This window comes from Mixophyes fleayi, chromosome 7 (genome assembly GCF_038048845.1).
Source record: "Mixophyes fleayi isolate aMixFle1 chromosome 7, aMixFle1.hap1, whole genome shotgun sequence".
In the NCBI taxonomy this organism is placed as follows: domain Eukaryota; kingdom Metazoa; phylum Chordata; class Amphibia; order Anura; family Limnodynastidae; genus Mixophyes; species Mixophyes fleayi.
This window is the reverse complement of record NC_134408.1, coordinates 6,258,555-6,282,592: the sequence shown is the minus strand read 5'-3', so window position 1 is coordinate 6,282,592 and position 24,038 is coordinate 6,258,555. Positions and strand designations below refer to the sequence as shown.

Genomic DNA, 24,038 nt, shown 5'->3' with positions numbered 1-24,038 from the left:
TTTAGTGGTGGAATAGCCCGCCTCTTCTTATCAGCGAAAGATTTATATTTGACAGATGTCTTCTTCAAACAGGTTCTAACCTGAGACCAGATATTTTTAAAGGTCTGACAAACAGTCTCCACCGCAGGAACTTGGGTGGGCGGGAGGGCAGGAAATTCCGGAAAAGACGGATGGTGACCGTAGACCACAAAGAATGGAGTTTTGGATGATGACTCATGGTACATGTTGTTATGGGCGAACTCAGCCCAAGGGAGTAACTCTACCCAGTTGTCTTGATTGGCTGATGAAAATATCCTTATAAAAGTCTCAAGATCTTGATTGACACGTTCGGTTTGTCCATTGGATTGTGGATGGTAAGAAGATGAGAGTGCTAATCGTATGCCCAAGGTTTTACAAAGGGCTCGCCAGAATCTGGACACGAATTGTACTCCTCTATCAGACACAATCTCAGATGGACATCCATGGATACGGAAGATCTCTTTAATGAAATGTTCAGCCAGGATAGACGAGGAAGGCAAACCAGACAGAGGGATGAAATGAGCCATCTTCGAAAATCTGTCCACTACGACCCAAATAGTGTTATGGTTCTTACTAGGTGGTAAGTCAGTAACGAAATCCATACTAATATGGGTCCATGGTTTGGACGGAATGGGTAGTGGTCGCAGCAACCCTGCTGGGGTTCTGCGGGAGGATTTGAATTGCGAACATAATTCACAGGAAGCAATGAACTCTTTGACGTCTCTCCTCATTGAAGGCCACCAGTAACTTCGAGAGAGGATCTCAAAAGTCTTGTGTTCACCGGCGTGTCCAGAAAAACGAGAGGCATGGAACCACGAAAGGATTTTCCTCCTTAGAGTAGGAGGCACGAGGGTCTTCCCAAATGGTAGCGTTTTGGTGGATGAAGCAGCCAGTGAGATACATTTGGGGTCTAGAATGGTATGGTTGGAAACCTCTTCTATATCAGAGGACGTAGCAAAGGCTCTAGATAAGGCATCAGCTTTTTTGTTCTTGGCAGCTGGTTTGAAGGTAATTATTAATTCAAAACGGGAAAAGAAAAGAGACCATCTTGCTTGACGAGGGTTCAAGCATTGGGCAGACTGGAGATATGACAAGTTCTTATGATCCGTGAAGATCGTCACCGGATGGCGAGCTCCCTCCAACAAGTATCTCCATTCCTCTAATGCGGCTTTGATAGCCAGTAATTCCTTGTCTCCGATGGTATAATTCTTCTCTGCGGGTAGGAGACCCCGAGAATAGAAGGCACAAGGGTGGAATTTTTGCTGTTCCGAGCGTTGGGAGAGAATAGCTCCTAAGCCCACATTAGAGGCATCTACTTCTAGGAAAAAAGGGAGTGTCACATCAGGCTGACGAAGGATTGGAGCCGAAGAGAAGGACTCTTTTAATGTTTGAAAGGCTTGAATAGCCTCAGTAGACCATTGCTTAGGATTAGCCCCTTTACGAGTCAGGGCCACAATAGGAGATGCAATGGAAGAAAAGTCTTGAATGAAGCGTCTATAGTAATTGGCAAAACCTAAAAAACGCTGGATGGCACGAAGAGTAGTTGGCTGGGGCCAATGTAGTACAGCATTTACTTTGTCAGGATCCATCTTCAGACCAACTCCGGAAACAATATACCCCAAGAATGGAATCTGGGGTAATTCGAATGAACATTTTTCTAATTTACAGAACAATGAATTTTTCCGTAGCCTGGAGAGGACTTCTGCCACATGTTGGTGGTGAGAAGGCAGGTCCTGTGAAAAAATCAATATGTCGTCCAGGTAGACGACGACACATACATATAATAAGTCCCGAAAAATCTCATTGATGAAGCCCTGAAAAACAGCGGGGGCATTACATAGCCCGAAAGGCATTACCAGATATTCGTAATGCCCGTCTCTGGTGTTAAACGCCGTCTTCCATTCGTCACCGGAACGGATTCTGATTAAATTGTAAGCACCACGAAGATCCAACTTAGTAAAAATACGGGCTCCCTTAATGCGGTCAAATAGCTCAGTGATCAACGGAATGGGATACCGGTTCTTGATAGTAATGGCATTGAGTCCACGAAAATCTATACAAGGGCGTAATGATCCATCCTTCTTTTTGACAAAGAAGAACCCAGCTCCAGCGGGCGAGGTGGAAGGTCGAATGAACCCACGCTGGAGGTTCTCCCGTATATATTCAGATGTAGCTTGAGTTTCAGGTAACGAGAGTGGATAGACCCGGCCTCTGGGAGGAGTCTTGCCAGGAAGAAGATCAATCGGACAATCCCAAGAACGATGAGGAGGAAGACGTTCAGACTGAGCTTTATCAAAAACATCGGTAAATGAAGCATATTGAGGAGGGAGTCCCGGTGAAATAGCTGAAATGGAAGCTTGCTGTACCTTGAGAGGAATGACTTGGGAAAGGCAATGATGGTGACATTCAGGCCCCCAAGACGTGACTTGAGGGGTGCGCCAGTCAATCTGGGGAGAATGACACTGAAGCCATGGAAGGCCTAGGACAATCGGACTTGTCGTAACAGGAAGAATTAAAAACGATATCTCTTCATGATGCAGAGCACCAATCTGAAGGGTTACTGGAGACGTACTCTGGGTGATGAGACCGTTGATGAGACGTGATCCATCGATAGCCGTCACAGTAATGGGAGTTTTTAAGGTAATCATTGGTAGAGACCATTGATTAACTAACGATTTGGAAATAAAATTTCCTGCTGCTCCGGAATCAATCAATGCCTGTGACTCAAAGGTCTTGGTAGCAAAGGAAATAGTCACATCAAAAGCGCAGACTTTAGATTTCATAGACGATGGAGAGGACTCCAGGGACCCTAACTTCACCTCTCCAGAACTAGTTAGGGCCTGGCATTTCCCGATCTCTTAGGGCAGGAGCTGAGGACATGAGTGGAATCAGCACAATAGATACAGAGTCTATTCTTGACTCTTCGTTTCCTCTCCTCAGAAGATAACTTGGAACGTCCAATCTCCATGGGAATCACAGCGGGTGACACTGGACGAAATTGAGGGTTAGAGCGAAAAGGTGTTTTAGCAGAAGTCGTTTTCTCAGCCTCTCTTTCACGAAATCTCATATCAACACGATGGCATAGAGAGATCAAATCTTCAAGTGACGAAGGAAGCTCTTGGGTAGTCAGTGCATCTTTAATTTTATCGGAAAGCCCCTGCCAGAAGGCGGCAACTAGGGCTTCAGTGTTCCACTGAAGTTCAGAGGCTAAGATCCTAAATTGAATGACGTACTGGCCTACAGTATGAGATCCTTGTCGCAGACGGAGGATGCTGGAAGCAGCGGAGGTCACACGACCTGGTTCATCGAACACACTTCGGAATGTAGAAATGAATTTGGCACTATCTTGTAATATTGGATCGTTCCTCTCCCACAGAGGGGAGGCCCAAGCCAGGGCTTGTCCTGAAAACAAAGAGATAAGATAGGCCACTCTGGAACGATGGGTAGAAAAATTTTGAGGTTGGAGCTCAAAATGGACTGAACATTGGTTAAGGAAACCCCTACAAGTTTTGGGGTCTCCATCGTACTTTGACGGAGTAGGCAGGTGAAGCGTGGAAGCTATAGACACCTGGGATGGCAATGGGGAAACGGAGGAAAGCACAGGAGCTTCAGTAGTAGCTGTCACAGTCTGTCCAGATGTACCTTGGGAGGTTAATGACTGATAACACTGAAGTAACAGCTGTTGGCGGGCATCCTGTTGCTCCACACGGCTAACCAGATGTTGCAGCATCTCTTTGGCGGTAGGTTCCACATCTGGGTCTGTCATGGCCTGATCTTACTGTCACGGGCACTAGGAGTCTTTACCCAGGGATCACCAGATGGTAGGCTTACCAGAGCAACGTAGATGGTAATAGGGTACTCTGGTAGCTGGGTGATCACGGAACATGAAATGATGGCCGATGAGATGCTCAGGAAAGTCTATGACTAGCAACACTGGTAATAATGAGGTAATGATACACAAGGAACTGTATGGACAAGGACACGTGAAGGTAGTCAGTGGTCTGCGATAGCAAGTTGTACCACTGCTATAGTGAGGTGGAATGTCCAACAGAAACAAGGAGGTGATGAGAGTCAGCGGTCTGCGGGTAGCAAGTTGTACCGCTGTCTGAGTGAAGGAATGGAATCCAAGTGGAGGTATCCAGGTAGTCAGTGGTCTGCGGTAGCAAGTTGTACCACTGCTCTGTGAGAGGATAATGGAACAGGTGATACCGGAAACAGGGATCAGTGGTCTGACATCAGCAAGTTGTACCACTGCATATATATGTGAGGAGGTGCACGGGGGAAGACTGCAACACAGGATATACACAGGCACCTATACACGATCCACAGTAATATGCACAATATAGGTATATATATATGTAAATGACTGATCAGGTCTGCAATCTAGAAAGTCTCTTGAAGTAGTCCAGCACAATGATAACACAGTCAATGATGGGAATAGACTCAGCGGATAGCAGACTCCAGAGAGAACCAAACACAGTCCAGCAAGATATGCAATACACAGCACAGTCAATGAGAAGTATGCATACCGTGGTTCAGCAGTAGCAGTCAGATGGGATTGCAGCGGTACCTGAGCGGCTGGAGGCCGACTGGATAGGAAGTCCCTGGATAGGAGAAGCAGCGGTCTAGCAGGTGCAGCGCACAGGTGAGTAGACCGACAGGGACACGAATCCACAGGAGTCAGCAACACGTGGAACTGGACTCATAGGAAACCCAGGAGAATGGAGATGATCCAGCAGAGGGTAGTAGAAGAGATACAAATCCAATGCTGACAGGAGGGTAGAGGCCAGTGGAACACGTGAAGGCGTGGAGAGTGGATCAGCAGGAGATGGACGATAGCGCTGACCACAGCGGCAGGACTCAGCGGCACACGGAGGTAACCAGTAGCAACCACAGGAACCAACAGCGATGGGAAACAGGAGTGCAGCGCAGGGCCGGAGCTGTAGATCACGAAGTGTAGCAGATGGTAATGAAAAGCGGCAGTCTCGAGGAAGTCACAGCAAAGATGAGATGAGAGTGTAGTGCACGGAGGCAGCGGATAGTAATCAGCTGGCAGTCACGATGTTGAACACAGGCGAGTTGCAAGCAGGAGACTGTAGTGCACAGAGGCAGCGGATAGTAGTCAGCTGGCAGTCACGATGTTAAACACAGGCGAGTTGCAAGCAGGAGACTGTAGTGCACAGAGGCAGCGGATAGTAGTCAGCTGGCAGTCACGATGTTGAACACAGGCGAGTTGCAAGCAGGAGACTGTAGTGCACAGAGGCAGCGGATAGAAATCAGCAAACAGACTTGATGAGAAGCAGGTGAGTGAGGTAAAAGCTGGAGTGCACGGAGGCAGCGGATAGCAATGAGCAAACAGTCACATTGATATAAAATAACGTTGAAGTGGTGTAGAAGACTGTAGTGCACGGAGGCAGCGGATAGGAATCAGCAAACAGTCATGATGATAAAGTTGATGGTAGAAGTGGTATGGAACCACAGTAGTAGAAGTGGTTTGGAAACCACAGGAATCAGCAGCACTGAATACACAAGTAATACAGGAACACCTTCAGAGACTCATGAGGAATGAGACTCCAAGATCAGGCAACGTGGTAGTGACCACAGGTGCTTAATATAGGGAGGTTGCCTGATCTGCCAATTAAGTTAAAGGGGTATACACTGAAGTATAGAAAAGGGCTGCGCATGCGCAGACCCTCAGGATGGTGGACGGCCACGGTTCCTAAATGTCCGGGAAGAGGCACTCACGGTCCGGTGAGTGACAGGAACTAATGTCCAAAAAAATGCAACTGCAGGTATCCCACTTCCACTACAGAGAAGAGTCTGTGTACAGTGTTAGGTACACTCTGCTAGAGGTTGTATACAATAAATTAAAAATAGGCAGAAATTAATTTTTTTTTTTTAAATATCTATTTTGGCTATTTAAGTGGGAACATTTTAAAACACATATTTCTCTTTGAAGGTACAGTTGCAAAAGCCAAAACTGAGACAGCAGCAGGATATAAATGTCAGAAATAATGTTGATATAGGAATGATGAATTGGCAGATAATTCCTCCTATAGAATAATTATAGTTGTACATATGAGATTTGCTTAAGCCTGGTGGGGAAATCTGCTGTGTGATTGCTGGTAAGGCTCAGGAAACAACTATATTGTTTCTATATATAGTGCAGGTGTACTGTTTAGTTCATGAACTGCAGCAATGAAGGACTTTCACTGGGTCATCACATTAATTAACTAAACAAACTAAACAAGATAGGCCGATGTGGCAATGGCCCTCCTGCTCCTTTTCCAACCCTCATATATAGCTATGTAGTCTGGATCTTCAATCTTACAGTACAATGTCTCTTATTTCACAGTTGACCTACCGTACCCCCGGACTCTCCAGAAAGTGATGACCCCACTAATTGATTATGTTACATGTGATGGAATGTACCATATAAATTCTGTAGAGAGTCCCAGCACCACCATTATCCAGAGCGAGAAGATATGTTCCGGTTACAGAGATGGAAAAAAGGATTCATGTCAGGTAACTCACAACATGGCTGTGATATTTTCAAGTTTTTAGTCTAAAAAGTCAGCAACATTTTTTGTCCATTTTTTTATTGTAACTGTGTAGCTTGTTTTTTTTGTTTATGTTCTTTTTAGAATTCCTTATTTTGGAAGGTCGAAGTAAAGATACATACATTTGTCCAATAGAATAATGGGTCCAAAATGCAGACCTATATACAACGGAAACAGGCAGGATGAAAGATATCAGGAACCATAGAATTACAACAGGGAAATTTAAATTGACCAGTTTTTATAAGGGATACAAGAAGAGAACAAGCATAAAAGAGCAAAAAAGGTGGTTGAAGTGTACGGGGGATGAATGATTAGGAGGGGGGGGGGATACCAGACTAGTAGGGAGAAAGCAATATCCTTGTCATGTTACCATAAATGGGTTGGTCTGTGTAGCTTTTTAACATATTGCAACAATTGACAAATATATGCATTTGCTATCAGGTGTGAATAGAATAGAAAAAAGAACTCTTGAGTACAGCAGTAACTCTCCTTCCCATCCATAGACTGTAAGCTGTGAGCAGGGCCCTCTTACCTTTCTGTCTGTCAGTATTACCCGGTGTTTTATTACTGTGTTTCTTCCCAATTATAAAGCACTACGGAATTTGCTGCCGCTATATACATGTTGATAATGATGATGTATGTAAAAATCTTGAAAAATATACACACAGAATTATATAATATATGCAACAAAGCAACTTCAGAGGTGAATCCACACTCAGTGGTTCACAAGTGCTGGCATCTGGTGGCACATAGTTGAATGTAGTAGGGTTGTTGGCCTTGAGGTTCCCAATCTCCTGAACTTCATGATGTCACCTCCTAGGGGTGGGTGGTGGGGCAGAAGATTGGATGGTCTGAATTTGCCACACCCTAGTACAATTTTTGCATTTTCACTTTTTGTCATTATAGTGACAGAAAGAACCATCTCAACTTTCAATGAAAAAAAAATACTGCTTGTTTTGTGGGTATGTGCAGTACAAAGTTTTGGATTTTACACTACACAAACGGCCACAGATCCAAATCAGCATCAGACCCCTAATGTACTAACATCTATTGCTTCCATATCGTTCAGTATCTTATGACTATCATTAAAAATATTCTTCAAAATATCCACAATAAAATTACATAATTAGTATCGTCATTTTTAAGTTACATCTAACTCATACATACCCTTCAAGGTGACCAATGTAACTTTTACTTTACTAGTATATTTCCAGCATTGTGCGTTCATAAATGTCTGTCTTCTGGACCAGCAGATACTTGGTTTCTTTGTCCCAGACCTGTCACATGAGCACATGATGTGTCAGAACAGGAGCTTCTAATCTGCTGGGGACATCACTGCTGCTGCTAAGTACCTGGTCTACCTAAGGCCTAACAATTCATTAAAACAAGAAATGAATGAGAGTGAATTAGTAAATAATGTTACTTAACGTCGAAATATGAGGTATGACTACACTTCCAGCTTCTGTACCCAGATGAGACCCCATCCAGCATGCGTGTATCCCATCAGTGAAGTCCAAATCTGTCCAAGGAGAGGTCTACTGGGCGTTGGCTGCATAACCTGTTATATCCTCTTCCTCTCATGAATACTGTGCTGTACATCTAGTCATTTACATATAGCCAATAATTGCTAGTTAGAGATACGTGTTAGCATATTCTATTAACTGCAGTGCGTGAACATAACTATTGATTCGCCTAAGTTTCAAAATCACCTGCAAAATAAGCCATCTATTGTTTAAAATATGTGATAATGTAATCACCAGAGCACTAAAGAGACACAAAAATAAAACATTATAATTTCTGTCATCTTCCTGAGACTCCCACAAAACGTCTCAGCACCCCTGATCTAGCTTATCTCAGTGCTGTGTTCACTGACCCTCACTTTGTAGAAACCAATCTGCACAATAACATATTTGGAGTCTCTGTACCCATTTATTGTTTTCTGGTAACTTCTTCCACACTGTACAGAGCAACTACCCCATGTTTATGACTACAGATGAGGAATAGAGTTACAGAATGAGAAGGCTGTCAGTGATTAGATGAATGTAGCTGCCATGTTCAGAGTGGCTTGAACCAGTGTCAGCTATTTTAATGGGAGGCCGGATAGTAAGGTGTAAAATCTAGATATAATTACAAAGCTTGCATATAATTGACAATGTTTTCTTGCGAGGTTGACTTCATAGTTGATAACCATTTCTCTCTTTTATCCCCTAGGGAGACTCCGGGGGACCTTTGGTTTGCAAAGTGCAGGGTGCCTGGTACCAGGTCGGAATTGTGAGCTGGGGGACAGGTTGTGCTCTTAAAAACCGTCCTGGAGTGTACACACTTACTACAGCCTATCAGACATGGATACAATCGTATATATCAGAGATGACGTTCATAAGTGTGACGAATATTCCTCAGCCAACCAGAGTTTGTGGTGGTGACAGCACCAATGGAAGTGTCAAACTCCTGTGTCAAGATCTGTGGACTCTGATCCTTGTTACCATCATCCTAAGTCTGTTATAACCTCAATCTTCATATCAGACAATTAGTTAGCAAACAACAAAATGTTAGATTGTGTGTCTTTAATCGTGTTCATATTCAATATTCAGTAGTGATACATTGTTGTTATTCAGGATCAGATTCAGTACAGTAGTGTGTTACATAGTGTGAAATCAGTGTTATGGCAGTATGTTGTGTAACTGTGTCTCTGATTCAAGTTATACATAGAAACAAAAAATACAATGTATATACAGTCAGTCTTTTATGATAAACATAAAGTGATCAATAATTAATATTCACCTGTGTTAAATATTATAATATTATTCAAAGTCAGATTCAATACTGAGAAATGTGTTACATAGTGTGAAATTAGTGTCATGACAGTTCATTGTGTAACTTTGTGTTTTTAATTGAAATGATTCAATTAAAAACAAAAAAAAAAAATAAAATGTATATAGAGCGTGTTGTTTATATCTGATATACACAAGCTGCCCCAACTTAATTTTTCCTTTTGTTTGTGACAATCTAAAATATATATTTCTTTCTTTCTATCTATCTATCTGATATCTATCCCATAACTCTCTATATATCTATCTAGCTCATACTTATTTATCTCATATCTATCTATCTATCTATCTATCTAACCTACATTATTTACATAACCTTCTTACCACTCTCTATTTTTTCCACACAAGATAACTGCCCCAAGCATTTGGGTGCCCTGGTGTTTAACTACCTACATTAACTGCTCTTCAGCTCCTATATGTCTACCTGTTTTGTCAGCTACACACAATGTCATTATACCCTTTGGGACCTTCCCTTGTCAGTACCTTTTCCATACCACTGGGCTCCCTAAACAACAAAAGAGTAACCCACATACACCAAGACCCTTTGGCTGGAGGGTGGGAGATTATATGACTTTTAAAACTACTGTCTGAGACCACTCCTCCCTATCCAACTACACATAGTTCCACTATGAACCTAATCTCTCCCATTACTTTCCTCAACACAATCTTACTCCTTAAACCTAAATAATACATCTACATATTAAACCTTTACCTGCTTCCCCCCACGTCAGTTATGTACCTCTTCCCCATATCTTCACTTGTTCCAGGGTCTCCTGTGTGGGGGTGCTATTTGCCATGCAATCATTTTGTCTAGAGATAGTATTTAAGATCAAATACATAGTTCATTATTGTACCATAAAATAAATCTATTATAAAAAACCAAACAGATCAGAAACATCACTGCAGATACACAAAATTAAGCTTTGCTGTTCTAAAATTGGATTGATTTAGTGTCGCAAAAAGATTTATTCTACTTCTTAAGAGTTACGAATGATGTTTATGTTATTACATAATACAATATGTATTACGAGGTAATGTTGTGTAGTTAAAATTTCTTTATGCCACAAAATCAATGTTGTGTGTTGCAAAATAGATATTATACTTTCGAAATAATGTGTGACAGAAAATCAATTTTGCAATGCTAATTATTTACCTGATAGTACCACATTGATTTGTATTATAAAATGTAATTATATAACAACATGATTTATGTTTTCTGTTTCTTAAACTTTTTTTTGTGTATGTGTGCACAGAAAATGTTCTAAGCAATTAGCAACACATATTTTGTCAAGTGACAAAATATATCTTTTTTATAAAGCCAAATATATTTTCCCACGGTCAGTAAATGATTCATCATCAATTGTGTAGACAATGTTATTATTTCTAACCAATAGGAATGCAGTTATATGATAAGTGAAAATACTTTCTATATTATTAGATTTACTGTTGAAGTCTGATCACTGCATTGAAATTGATTATTAAATCTCATATGATCACAAGCAATTAAGGCCCTGCAGCTACATGTAGACTTGGTTCTTAATATCTGTATTAAAAAATTTATTTCAGTTGTTGACTAAACACTATCCACAATTTTGCAATATCACCTGATATTATATAATTATTTTATGCACTATATAATTTTATAGGAAAAAGACAGATGGAATGTATAGTTTTTTTGTTTGTGAGACAGCTCAGTAGTAGATATTGGATGTCAATGTTTTATAACAAACAATGTATTACTTTTATACCAGAATGTTAGAGCAATGTGGAATCTTTATCAGAAATAATGTTTGTGCTGCTTATCTTTGTCACTTATTTCACACCTACAAATTTATTTCACTTTTAAAACCTGCTTTGTGAAAGTTCCCTAAGAGGAATGAAACACTTCAGGAGTTGGCAGTGGAGGAAGCTTCATGTTACTTCTTAGGATCGTTCTGGTATTATCCATATACAGGATCGGTATTGGCAGCAGTTTTCTGGACATTTCTGCTTTCTATTTATTTGCCCGCCTAGGGCTTTGCCTGTATAATACAGGTAACAGGAGAAGTCTAGCTGTGGCGATGATTCTTTCAGGAACGGAGGATTATCAGTGCAAACTCCGTCTAAGGTATCGTGAATGTCAAGCGAATGATTGCAAGATTTCTATTTTATGCCCAGATTCTGGGTAAAGATATCACAGACCTTACAGATGTCATGAGATGAGACCGGGGGTTTCAGCGTCTTATTTATCTCATGAATGAGTTTTTAACTTCTATTTTGGACTTTTCTATCGAATTAACATTTGTCTTTAGTATGAACTGATTCGCTATCTTTTCCAGGAAAGAATTAATATTTCCTGTGTATTGGAAGGATTATTGATATCCAGACGAGAAGTGTTTATTTCATATTATGGGAATGCCCTGATCCTTGACTTCTCTTCATATTATATTATTATTGATGAATTTATATATTTACTATTTCTTATGTTTTTAGATTTTTTTTTACTGCTTATTAAATAAGGTTCTGGAGATTCTATATATCTTTATGGAGATTGTGTTAATTTATTATTTATGTACTGTTTTTTAAGGGAAAGTTTCAAGAGCGCTTTATTTTGTGTTGATTTTCTTAATTAGTTCACACTGGCATTTGGACAATGTTCATATCCAGTAATGTCCATCAGTATTACTACAGAAGGGAGCAACATTGTAATGATAAAAAGTGACCACAATAATTGTATATGGTAATTTTTCTATATACTGTACATTCTAGGGCTGATTCCTGTTTGGATGCAACCTGCACGCAAGTTAAATTAAGATTTATTCAGTTCGCAATTACATCAAAGTTTGGTGCCGGACATTTGTGTATGGTGCTGTGATCGGACATGTAGACCATCGTTTTGGAGGTGTTTAGTTAAATGCAAATCGTTTTATTACACATTTGGATTTTTACTGTAGGTGTCAGAATTTTCCGCACCGTTAAACCGTACCCTACCCATGTAATTATTATTTAGTCTATCAAAGGATGACTGCAGTTCCGGTACGTTGGGTTTTTTTCTGATTAGGATCAGACACAGGCAAAGTATAAATGCATTGCGCAAATCAATAATAAAATTACATTTTTTATTTTTCTTTTACGAAAAATCAAAATAACTAAATATACTTTGGACATTTGAGACTTTATTTAATCTTGTGGTGTTTTGATTTTGGAGTAAGATAAAAAAAAATGTGTTACTCTAACTCAACTTACATTTGGCATACATCTGAAATTTCAGATTGTATAATGTTTCTATAATTTGATTTTCAACTAACTTTTTAGGTCACTTTTACTCAACTCAGGTCAAAGGATTTATAATGTGTTACTATGAAAACAGATTTCCAGCTACTGTAAGTCCAGTAGGAAGGACAAAGACCATTCAGTGTTGAAAATAAAAATAAGCTGCAAAAGTTTGATGACTTGGAATAAACTCAGAAACTGCAACAAAATAGGGGATTGAATAAAAACCTGATCCACACATGTATATCATATATTGAAGGAGTGATAGCCTAGGATTGCCAAATACATTTCACAGTATGCAGACCATCCTGAGGACCAGGAGAGCCAGGACTTCAATGTAGCTGCTGTCATGAAAAGCTAAGCATATGGAGCTTGTTAGCAGATACAATGGAGTCCTATGCTTGGGTACCATATATTTGTACTTTGTTCATCTAGGCTTCCATCTACATAAAAATTACCATTTTATTTATTTTTTAGTACATTTATTATATTATGTATTCTTGCAAAGATCTTTGTTCTGCCTTCGGGTGTTAGCTGATATGCATTTTTTTTTAGTAATTATTGAACTACATTGATGTGTTTTTACTATACCACTTGTCCCCTTAATTAGTGTGAGAATCAATGATATGACACAAGTTTGACATGTCCAGTGATTGGCTACATTTGAACTTCGATCTTTAAACATCAACTATAAACATCTTTTGTATTTACTTTACTGGGTGCCAGTTGATAGTGCTGTTTAGCATTAAAGCAGTGTAAATTCACCATCATTTGGAGTTTACAACAAAGTTCTACTAAACTCAAGATGACAGATATATGCCGTTCCTTACAGGGATGGTCATTATAACCACACTACGTTGAAGTCCTGGTTTCACCTAAGATCAGCTGGTCACTCTGAATAATTTCTCTACATATTTGAAGCCTTTTCTATGGTCTACACTGCTCCCTGGTGTCCACTTAAAGGCACTGCATGTTAATCAGCATACTGACTGCTGCTATATGTCTCTGAAAACTTTATGACATCTGGCTATTTTTTATTAGTGGACTTAAATCTATTATTTGGCTAATAATTTGTACTTTAGTGTCTATCTTCCAAGGAACTGGTGTTTATGTTTTGACTTGTACCAATGGAATCTTAGCACAAATTCTCTGATTTCTCTAATTTTCTGTATTATATATGATGTAATAAATTTGATATGAAGTTGTATATATTGAGAGTGTGGTATATTTGTATTGTTGTCCATCCCTCCCCTATCCTCTCACTGTCTGGTCTCCTCTGTTTTCTCTTTGTTCAGCTATTTGTGGGGTTATATTCACATTTAGTGGCTGCACAGTGTGGAGATTATTGAAGTCTGGCTAATATCACTCTAATGTGCCAGTGATTCCCCTATTCATTATTTTATTTATATGTTAAAAAATTAGATTAAGGGTGATTGTGTTATATAGGGCACAGCATGGGTTTGGAGGTTTGATAAATTAGATGCTAGGAGCCCGATTCATCAAGGAACGTAACGTGTGTTTTTCACACCTGGACAGAAGTTGCTCACACATACACCGTAGTCAAGTACAAGTGCATCTGAAGAAACGTTTCCAATTAAACACGGTTATAAGTGCGCTCTAGCTATACGGTACTTGCTGTATGCAGGCAGAACACACACAATGCATATGTGCAATATAAAGTCCTATCAGAACACATGGGACAAAATATATTTAATACATTAACATCTCTTAATACTATAATCATTAATAAAAATATATATATTTTTTATATATATTTTTTACATATATATCAGGATGATCTTAATGCCTAACAAACACATGTTCTAGCAGGCATATACAGCCGTCATCACAGTCACTTAGCACTTGCACTATTAGCCTAGGCTGCTATCAGCAAAATCAAGGGAGCAAAAAATGTAAATTAAAGCAATTTTACATGGTAAATTACAGCTCCCAGAAATACCTGAATTGGTATGTTGGTGCTTGTAGTACTACAACTTCCAGCATACCTGTGGCTGCTAGAGCATGCCAGCACTCTCTGGCAGGGGCAGGCTGGGCTGGGGGGCAAGGGGACATCTGTGATACTCTTCTTTTATCCCATTTACCAATTCATGGGCTAAAAATAAAAAAAACCCTCATACAATGCCAAACACTCATTCTCAACACAGAGTCGAGAATAAGCCTTGTGCGGTCTAACTAATAGAAATAATGTTCTATTGTTACAGTGGGAGGTTCCCACGCTCTGACTTCATTGATGGTTTAATATTGACCATTCTGAATACTTTTAGCTGCCATGGTGTTTGATTTTTGTAGATCTGTGCTGTGTGTACAAGGTAATACAAAGAGAGCTGTTTTATAGAAACGTGTTATCATCATCCTCACTAAAGATCCTACCTCGTCCTTCTACCAACAGATAGGAAGTCATTACGTTGCAGAATTTAGAGAAACAGAGAAAGAGAAACTGCAATTCACTGTTACTTAACAATGAGAAATGTTGTTGTTATTATTTTTATTATTATTATTATTATTATTATTATTATTATATTAGGAAATAATGTGTCCCTGATCTTTAAAATTCTTCAAAATAAAATATGAATAATACAGTAATAAAAATGAAAATATATAACACATTTACATGTCTTAATACAGTTTTTTGAAGACATATATAAATAATAAGGTGTCTATGAGAGCAGTAAGTGTCTCTTGTCTTTAGCAGATAGCCTCCAAAGTGTATCAGTCATGGCAAAATTCCTTCTTCCAAAGTCTACCAAGGACATCTGTGATCATACTGGGTAGAGTTTAAATATTCCGATTTTTCCACTAATATCTGCGTTACAAAGAGAACAGGCCCAATAAGAATTCTACTACAGAAGTGGAAGTTGTTCAATCAATTTATAGGCTCACATCAGGTGCTTGAAAGGGTGGGGCTATCCTAAAAGGAACAAACACACAGAACATTCCCCCAGCACACTGCTGCACGTTTGTTCCTTTCAGGATATCCCCATCCTTTCAAGCACCTGCTGTGAGCCTATAAATTGATTGGGCAACTTCCACTTCTGTATTTGTCTGAGAGGCATGTTGGTGTCAGTAGCTGAGAGGGGGTACTGGTGCTGAACTGCTGTTTGGAGGCTTCTGGGGTACCTCTTTGGTAAGTTAGCTCTCAATTTAAAAACACATATGTATGGCCCAAATATATGGGACTCTCACTGTTTAGAGTTAGGACCACCCTATTAGCAAAAGCGCCGTGGATTGGCGAGTGGCTTTAACGTACATTTGCAACTGTGTACAACTAAGAATTTTGTATTTTTATCTACAGTAGAAATGGCAGGTCTATTGCTGGTTATAGCAGTGTGCTGGGGGTATTTTCTGTGTGCTTGTTCCAATAGGAATTCTACAACTAAATATGAAAAACCAGTAAGAATAACACAATAGAGGAAAGTGAGTTATCAAAACAAGAAAATAAGAAAATAACATGGCCTGCAATTATAAGAAAGGGGGAGGAATGGAGAAAAAAAAGAATACTCATATTTTCCATTAGCGGAGGGATAGGGGAGAATGTACTAATGAAAATTGGAGACAAGTCCCACGTAAATTGGAGAAGTCTGAAAAGAGCAATGCAGAGATACGTATATTAGGCTTCCCACCTTCAAACGATATAGGGTGGAGGAAGATCAAGACCTTTATTCTATCTTCCTTTCCCCACAAATTCAACAGAAGAATAAGATAAAGTATAAATCCGGTGAAGAAGATAAGTAAGAGAGGGGGTAGAAAGAGAAAAATAGTAATATCTTCTTAAGAGGTTTGAACCATTTTGACACTTTTACTGATATATATAGAAATGTTTGAGCAAAATATCTTTAAAACAGTCTTTGCCTCTCAAGAAAAACAGGTGGAAACGTTAAAGAAAATAATATTGAAATATTTACAATAAGTTCATATCGAATCCTGCTCGTAACAGTGGGCTATATTGAAACATTTGGGAAATTTGTATGAGATGATTTAGAAAACAGACAAATTAGACGGGGACACTCCTCCAAACTCAACTGCAAAGAGAAAACTGCTTTGAAGTCATTAATATTAATAAAAGCATCATCATAAAGCGGGGGAGGGGGGTGTATTGTGATCATGAACATTGAGGATTGCAGTAATGAGGTGTTGACATAGTTGAATGACAAACTGGGATTATTTAAAACAAATCCCATTGATGGTATTAAAAAGAAGTTAATCTCTAATATAAAGAATATATGGGCAGCACGGTGGCTTAGTGGTTAGCACTTCTGCCTCACAGCACTGAGGTCATGAGTTTGATTCTCCGTGTTTGTGTTGGTTTCCTCCCACATTCCAAAAACCTACTATTAGGTTAATTGTCTGCTATTAAATTGACCTTAGTCTTTCTCTCTCTGTCTGTCTTTGTGTGTGTGTGTGTGTGTTAGGGAATTTAGACTGAAAGCTCAATGGGGCAGGGACTGATGTGAATGAGCTCTCTGTACATCGCTACGGAATTAGTGGCGCTATATAAATAGCTGATGATGATGATGTTGTCATACACAAAGAGTCATTAATGCAAAAGAGAGGAAATACTTCATTATTCAAAATCAAATAGTTCTCATATTGCTTATTGTACTGAAAGCACATACAAGTTTAAAGGATCCAGTAGGCAGACCCATCCTAGCTGGTAGAAATTCAGTAACAGCAAATCTTTTTCATTACATTAATCATCATTTGCAGCCCTGGGACTGAGGAGGCGGAGATAACAAGTTAGAGCATATATCATTTATATTGCAAACAAACTAAATAATATAATTTGACAGGAGATTTACAGCTGATGTCAGTTACTTTTACTGCATTATTGACCATCAGTTAAGGATTAAGGGCAGTTAAATACTATTAAGACCAGGGTCATTATACAGAGGAACTGAAATTATTCCTACTGGAGAGTATTGACTTCTTACTAAATGACAACTATTTCTGGAACTATTTCTACATACAAAAAAATTAAACTGTAATGGGAACCAGGTTTGCCCTGAATTATGCCAATATGTTTATGGGCCACTGACAAGACTTTTTCATCTGGAGAGCTTGGTGTCCTGGGTCCACTATATCTCTAAAATTATTTTTATCTGAAATAGAAGTGAAGAAATTCTTGACCAACTTTGCTCATATCAAAATAATAATTAATTTGGCATTCAATTAACCTTCAAATATATATATATTGAATTTCAGAAAATATATAATACTATATAAATTCAACACATTTATACAGGCGACCAGCAATCAGTATTTAAATTTGATCAACAATATACCTAGTAGTTAACTAAAAAGGATTAGGAGGAACTGTACAGATATAGATTATTTTCTCCACACAAGCCAAAAACAATTTACTAACTAAGGCTATCAGTCTGAAATTGTGGACAAAGCTGTCAAAGAGGCCAACGGCATATATATATATATAAATTATTTACTAATCATCGACTGAAAAAAAGACTACTAAACAAAGAATGGAATAAGCATTTATCACACAATATAAAAGACAATACTGGGGCATAGAGAGAATAGTCATGAAATATTGGAATCTATTAACTAAAAATCTATCTTTGAAAATATTATCCATGTGCAACTCAACTACTTTTACAGCAACGGAGGCAACTTTAAAAATAAACCAGTGTGGTGTGCTATACTCATTACTTATAAAAGTGGCTTGATCAGGTGAAAATACTTTTAGAGCTTTGGACTTTGATTAACATGAAAGTCTTGTGAAAACACAGAAGTAAAATAAACAGAATTCCCTGCTGTAAAATGAAATAAATATGTATTTAAATATTTTATGACATTTAACAGTAAGAACTGCATTTACTAAGGTGGGTTGATCAGGTGAAAATGTTTTAATAGGTGTGGACTTTGCTTAGCATGAAGGTCTTATAAAAAAACACACAACTGAAATGTACAGAATTCTCCTCTATTGTAAAAGTGAGTAAAATACATATTTAAATATTTTATTACATGTAACAGCGAGAACAGCATTTAATTGTTAGAATGTGATTGTGGCATGCAGAATATATCAGAAGTATAATTACATAGTATTTATTAAAAGGTTATATTAAACAAGTTAACCCGTGCATGATACTCATGCATTCTAGTCAAATCAAGCTACTTAAGGTGTTAAAAAGGTTCTTGTCATGCATTTGGGCCATAGCCCAGGCCTCAACCACCAACCACTCCCCACTGTCACCCCCGGCAACCACCAACCACCCCCAACTGTCACTTCTCCTTCAAGAAATATATATATATTTTTTAAAAATCTTTATAAACACTTTTAACAATTAACAAATTAAATTAACAAATTAAAAACATCTTAGTATACCAAATTTCAGCCCTTTCTGAATTTTTTTCTACACACACACTAAGAATTTAGTAGGTCAGTGTATAACTCCGCCCAGCAGGTGGCGCTGCAGCTTGGTTTTATTTTTTCCACACACACACGCACACACACACACACACAGACAGACTAACACACGCCACTAAGCATTTATATTATAGAAGCTTATATATTACAATTATATTAAAAGCCTTGATAGTCACTCAGTTTATCACATTTTAGTAAAGAACATAAGCGGTTCCGGTGGCTGTAATGCTGGAAAGTTATGGCTGCCGCTGGCATTGCATTTTCTATGTCGACATTGTGACTGTCAACATCACTACTGTCAACAGTCATAATGTCGATATGTTAACAATGTCCACATGATGAACACGTTGACAGTCTGACCTTCGGCATTGTTGTCCCCAAGGCTTGTTTAGAGGACATAGTCAACTTTAGTAAGACCTGAAACAACTAAGTGCAACAAGTAGAGCAGGTGTCGGGGAAGATCCAGGAGGCAGAGCCAAGAGACAGATGGAGTTATCAGTAGTATAATACCTAGGTCACTATGTGTGGGAAGGACAGGTTAACACAGACAAGGGATGGTAAAGGTAATCCAAAACTGGCCCCTACCTATGACCAAGAGACAGGTACGAGCATTCTAAGAGACTGCAGGGTACAGACAATGTGTCCCTCACTCCAGTATTATAGAAAAGTATGTGACAAACGTCAGTAAGAATTAGCTCCCCAAAATGAAAGACTGAACAACCGTTTGCATTACAAATACTGGGGACTGTGTAGGCTGTGGAGAAACTTCACCTGCAGTTTTATGACCGGTGCTTCACTTCTCTTCACTTCTCTGTACTTCACTTCTCTCCACAGCCCTTTACAATAGCTGCATCATACCTCAGGGGAATGACAGATTGCTGTGATGGAGACTAGAGATTCAGATTTATGACGTTAAAAATCATATTTACAACCTAGGAAAGGCCAACAGTAAAGCAAATCTAACTGACGTGTAAATGACAATGAGAATAACACAAGTTAAAATATAACCAGTGAATATATAGGTCGACTGTCGTTATGTAGAATCATCATAACTGTTAAACAGGAAATATTGGTCACATAATTACATTAGATTATCAATTTTGTGGTTCAGTATTACACACAACAGAAAGAACATGAACACTCTGCTGTGGAAAAGAAGATGGACTATGGAAAGGGGACTATTGGCTGCATTATCCATATTGCTGCTTAGTGGTAAGAAAAATCTTGAACACTTGCTTGTTCTGCTTTATTACTGTGTTGAACTTTATGATATGGAACTAAACATGCAACAAATATAGTTTTCATGATGCTTTGCAGAATAGTTTTTACATAAACCTAATTTCCAATATTGTTGCTAATATTAGTTTTCTTTGCATGAGTATGTTGTCATTCATGAAACATTAGCAGTGTGATTATATGAAATGGATCATAGCACAATATGAGTATCCTATGGAGAACCAACATTTATCAGATATCGATCCACAAACACTTGTGCTGGAGTATAAGTTACCAATTCCAGGATGGGGATAATCTCAGTCCAAATTGCCAGTTTTTCTTCCTGAGAATAGATACCCCTAATGTGCGGGTGATACAAACATCTCTCCCTCGTAAGACTTCATGAGCCCAGTTCCAGAGGAAGAAAATCTTCCAGATCAGCCTTGTGTGACACTTGACAGGTATCTCATAGGACAGCATAATTTACTCTTTAATATTAGTCCCTAGCTGCAAAGTCTTGTCATGACTAAGGGATCTATCGAAGAACACAAGTTTGATGTGACAGGGCTCTGGTTTTATATACGGTTGCAGGTGTACTTCTGCCTTTTAGTGGAGCAAGACGTGGGATATTTGACGTTTTTGTGATATTTGTGTGTTTTACACCTACCATTATCAGACAATTGTCTCTGATTACACTGAATTCTATGAATGGTACTGTCTCTGTGTCGCTACTTGAATGGCAGGAAACCACTTTTATGAATGAAACTACATTTTTAGTCCACATTATAATAATAGTAAATAACGCATATAGACACAATCTGATAGTTTCCCGCGAGGAGAGATGTTTTGTTTCATACTGTTTTTGTATCTACGGCTTAATACTATGATATTTTCTGGTACACATATATGCATGAATTATATTGATTAATGTATTATACATTGTTATTCTGCAGAATAGATATATATTCTTATGTCTGTAATCCATGAATTTATTATAGTATGTTATATGTATGGTATTGGATTTTCAGAAAGTGTGTTCAAGTATAATACATTATATATAAGATGGTGATAGGGAACTTATGGATGGGCACTGGGTTTGGAAAGGTAATAAAGCATAAACTAATAGTTAAAGATACTGACACAGCAGACAAAATAGAAATGAAAACTATTAAGAACATCAAAAATCAATTTACAGTAAGAAAAATAAAACTTATAGTATTAGACCAGTAAATGATAAGGTAACTAAGAGTAGTTATTTTAAAGTCCGTATTCACATTAGTGGAAGAAATACAGAGAAATATCCTGAGTAGCAAGCCTTGTATTGAGTGAGTGTGGGATATGGTGTTACAGGTGCACTTATGTTACTAACACATTAAATAAAAAACTATTGGGTCCAACCGTGATGGGAAAGGACTTGGGAATACTAGATGACATAAAGCTGCACAGAGTCAGTCAGCAGCTGCCAAGGTGAATAAAATCCTTAGCTGCATCAGATAGGGGTATAAATGCATTTAATGCAAACATACTAATAGCTTTGTAAAAGTCATTAGTTAGAATATATTTTGAATATGGGGTACTGTTTTGGGCAGCATGGTGGCTAAGTGGTTAGCGATTCTGCCTTACAGAACTGGGGTCATGAATTCAATTCCCGACCATGGCCTTATCTGTGTGGAGTTTGTATGTTCTCCCTGTGTTTGCGAGGGTTTCCTCCGGGTGCTCCGGTTTCCTCCCACATTCCAAAAACATACTGGTAGGTTAATTGGCTGCTATCAAAATTGACCCTAGTCTGTGTGTTTGTGTGTGTGTGTGTCTGTGTGTGTGTGTTAAGGAATTTAGACTGTAAGCTCCAATGGGGCAGGGACGGATGTGAGTGAGTTCTCAGTACAGCACTGTGGAATTAGTGGCGCTAGATAAATAAATGATGATGATGACATGTCACCAAATGAGGGATATTAGAGAGAATTTGGAGGTGGGCAACCGCAGAAATAAAGACAATTACTGAGTGAGATATAAAAAAAAACATTTTTTCTTTTTTTTTGTGGGAAAGTGTCTTAGAGGTGACCTAATAAAAAGAAAAATATATATTTAAGGTCAATGCAAAGATTTGTCAAACAAACTATATATGGAAGTATGCCATACACCCCTTCTCCTGCTGCCTACATGGTAAAACTTTCAAATTCCATTCACTTACATTCCCATCACATTTTTCATACCGCCACTTCTAAATTTCCACTTCAACCACTGCCAAGAACCATACAAAGGACAAGGGGTTAACAATTGTGAATATAAGAGACTGTTCCACCATTAACATAGGGAGGGGTTCTTTGCAGTAAAGGTCATTACGCTGCAAGGCAGTGGTAGAAAGTTCACTAACAGAATTGTAAAGCATTTACAAAGAATTGTAAAAACAATTGGATGCCTTTTATACAAGAAATGGAATCTGTAGCTATATTGATTTTGGGAAATTTGACCTTAATTAACCTGGGACATTTTTGAACCTTTATATCCACAAAATCAATGTAAAAATATTTGTTCAAACAAAAAACATTGCTTAAAAAGATAGTATATTTAAAAACATGTATTAAATTCAGTTTGTTTATTGTCATTTATTTTTTATTTATTAACAGAATTAACATTTACCTCTGAGTGACTTTCCTGCTTGTATATCCTATAGCTGATTTGGGCCCCAGATCCAGACAAAATCCAACAAGTTTTAAACTGCACCAAATTGTTTGGCTCACCTCCACTAGCCCTTGCTATATATGTAACCTCACCTAAATTAAGGCTAGCCTCTCCAGTGAGGCCCATTCGACAGTCTGAAACATAAACATAATAAAACCACGACAAATCTTGGAGCACAGACAGGGGCAGGCTGGACTGGGGGTCAAGGGCGCTTTTGCCCCCCGGGCTGGTTCCATAGTGGACTACCTAATTTTCCTAATGGGCTCCTGAGTCGAGTCTTGTCCCCCGGGCTAGAATTTGCTAGCCCTCCTCTGAGCACAGAAGATGCTGGCAGATAAAGGCCCATACAACGATCTGCACTTTCTACAGAACTTGCTTTGTATTCACTGCCTCCAAGGAATAATCTCTTTAATATCTTATTTTACAGGCTCCTCTTCCTTCTCTCCCATCACCACTTCAGCCTCCCAAGTATGTGGCACCCCAGGGGTCTCCAGCCGGATAGCAGGTGGTACAGATGCTGTGGATGGGGAGTGGCCCTGGCAGATCAGTCTGCACTATAGTGGGTCCCATATTTGTGGGGGGTCCCTGATATCCAACCAGTGGGTGCTGACTGCTGCTCATTGCTTCAGCTAGTGAGTATAGTAACTATGTGTTTGTGTTCTGTTCTTGTAGGACTTTGTTCAGCATTCACACTACTGATCACAGAACACTGAACAGTATTTGTCTGTATTTATCATACTTAGTAGTGATTTAAGATATATCAATGTAATAATTTAAGATATGGACTAGATAACACAAGTGTTAGCATTAGACTGAAAACAAGAAATTCTGAGAACAGAATCCCTTCAAGAAACGTTACTAGCACTTTTCCAAATTTCACTGTATATATTAAAGGAGAATTCCAAGCAGTAATGTTTTTTAAAGTTCCTCTCCTTTCAATAAAACCACTCGGGACCTGCTCATGGGACCACCAACATTTATGGAGTCCTCTCTCCTTACTGTGACTTATGGGGAACTGCTGTAGTGCCTGGATAATTAGTATTCATTACAGGTATGCAGTCAGCGTGTCGTAGAAGATACCTA

General features: G+C 38.7%; 2 protein-coding genes across 2 annotated transcripts in view; both read left to right on the top strand.

Annotated features, from left to right (window-relative positions):
- The window catches only part of LOC142098427 (transmembrane protease serine 9-like), a 44,583-nt gene extending 35,500 nt beyond the window's left edge, over positions 1-9,083 (top strand). The window contains exons 9-10 of the mRNA XM_075181275.1: positions 6,374-6,543; positions 8,790-9,083. Coding sequence (XP_075037376.1) covers positions 6,374-6,543; positions 8,790-9,083 — 464 coding nt within the window. The remainder of the gene's footprint in view (positions 1-6,373; positions 6,544-8,789) is intronic.
- Positions 9,084-20,088: 11,005 nt separating this feature from the next.
- The window catches only part of LOC142097178 (transmembrane protease serine 9-like), an 87,732-nt gene continuing 83,782 nt past the window's right edge, over positions 20,089-24,038 (top strand). The window contains exons 1-2 of the mRNA XM_075178813.1: positions 20,089-20,270; positions 23,383-23,587. Of these exons, the coding sequence (XP_075034914.1) occupies positions 20,192-20,270; positions 23,383-23,587 (284 nt within the window). The 5' untranslated portion in view covers positions 20,089-20,191. The remainder of the gene's footprint in view (positions 20,271-23,382; positions 23,588-24,038) is intronic.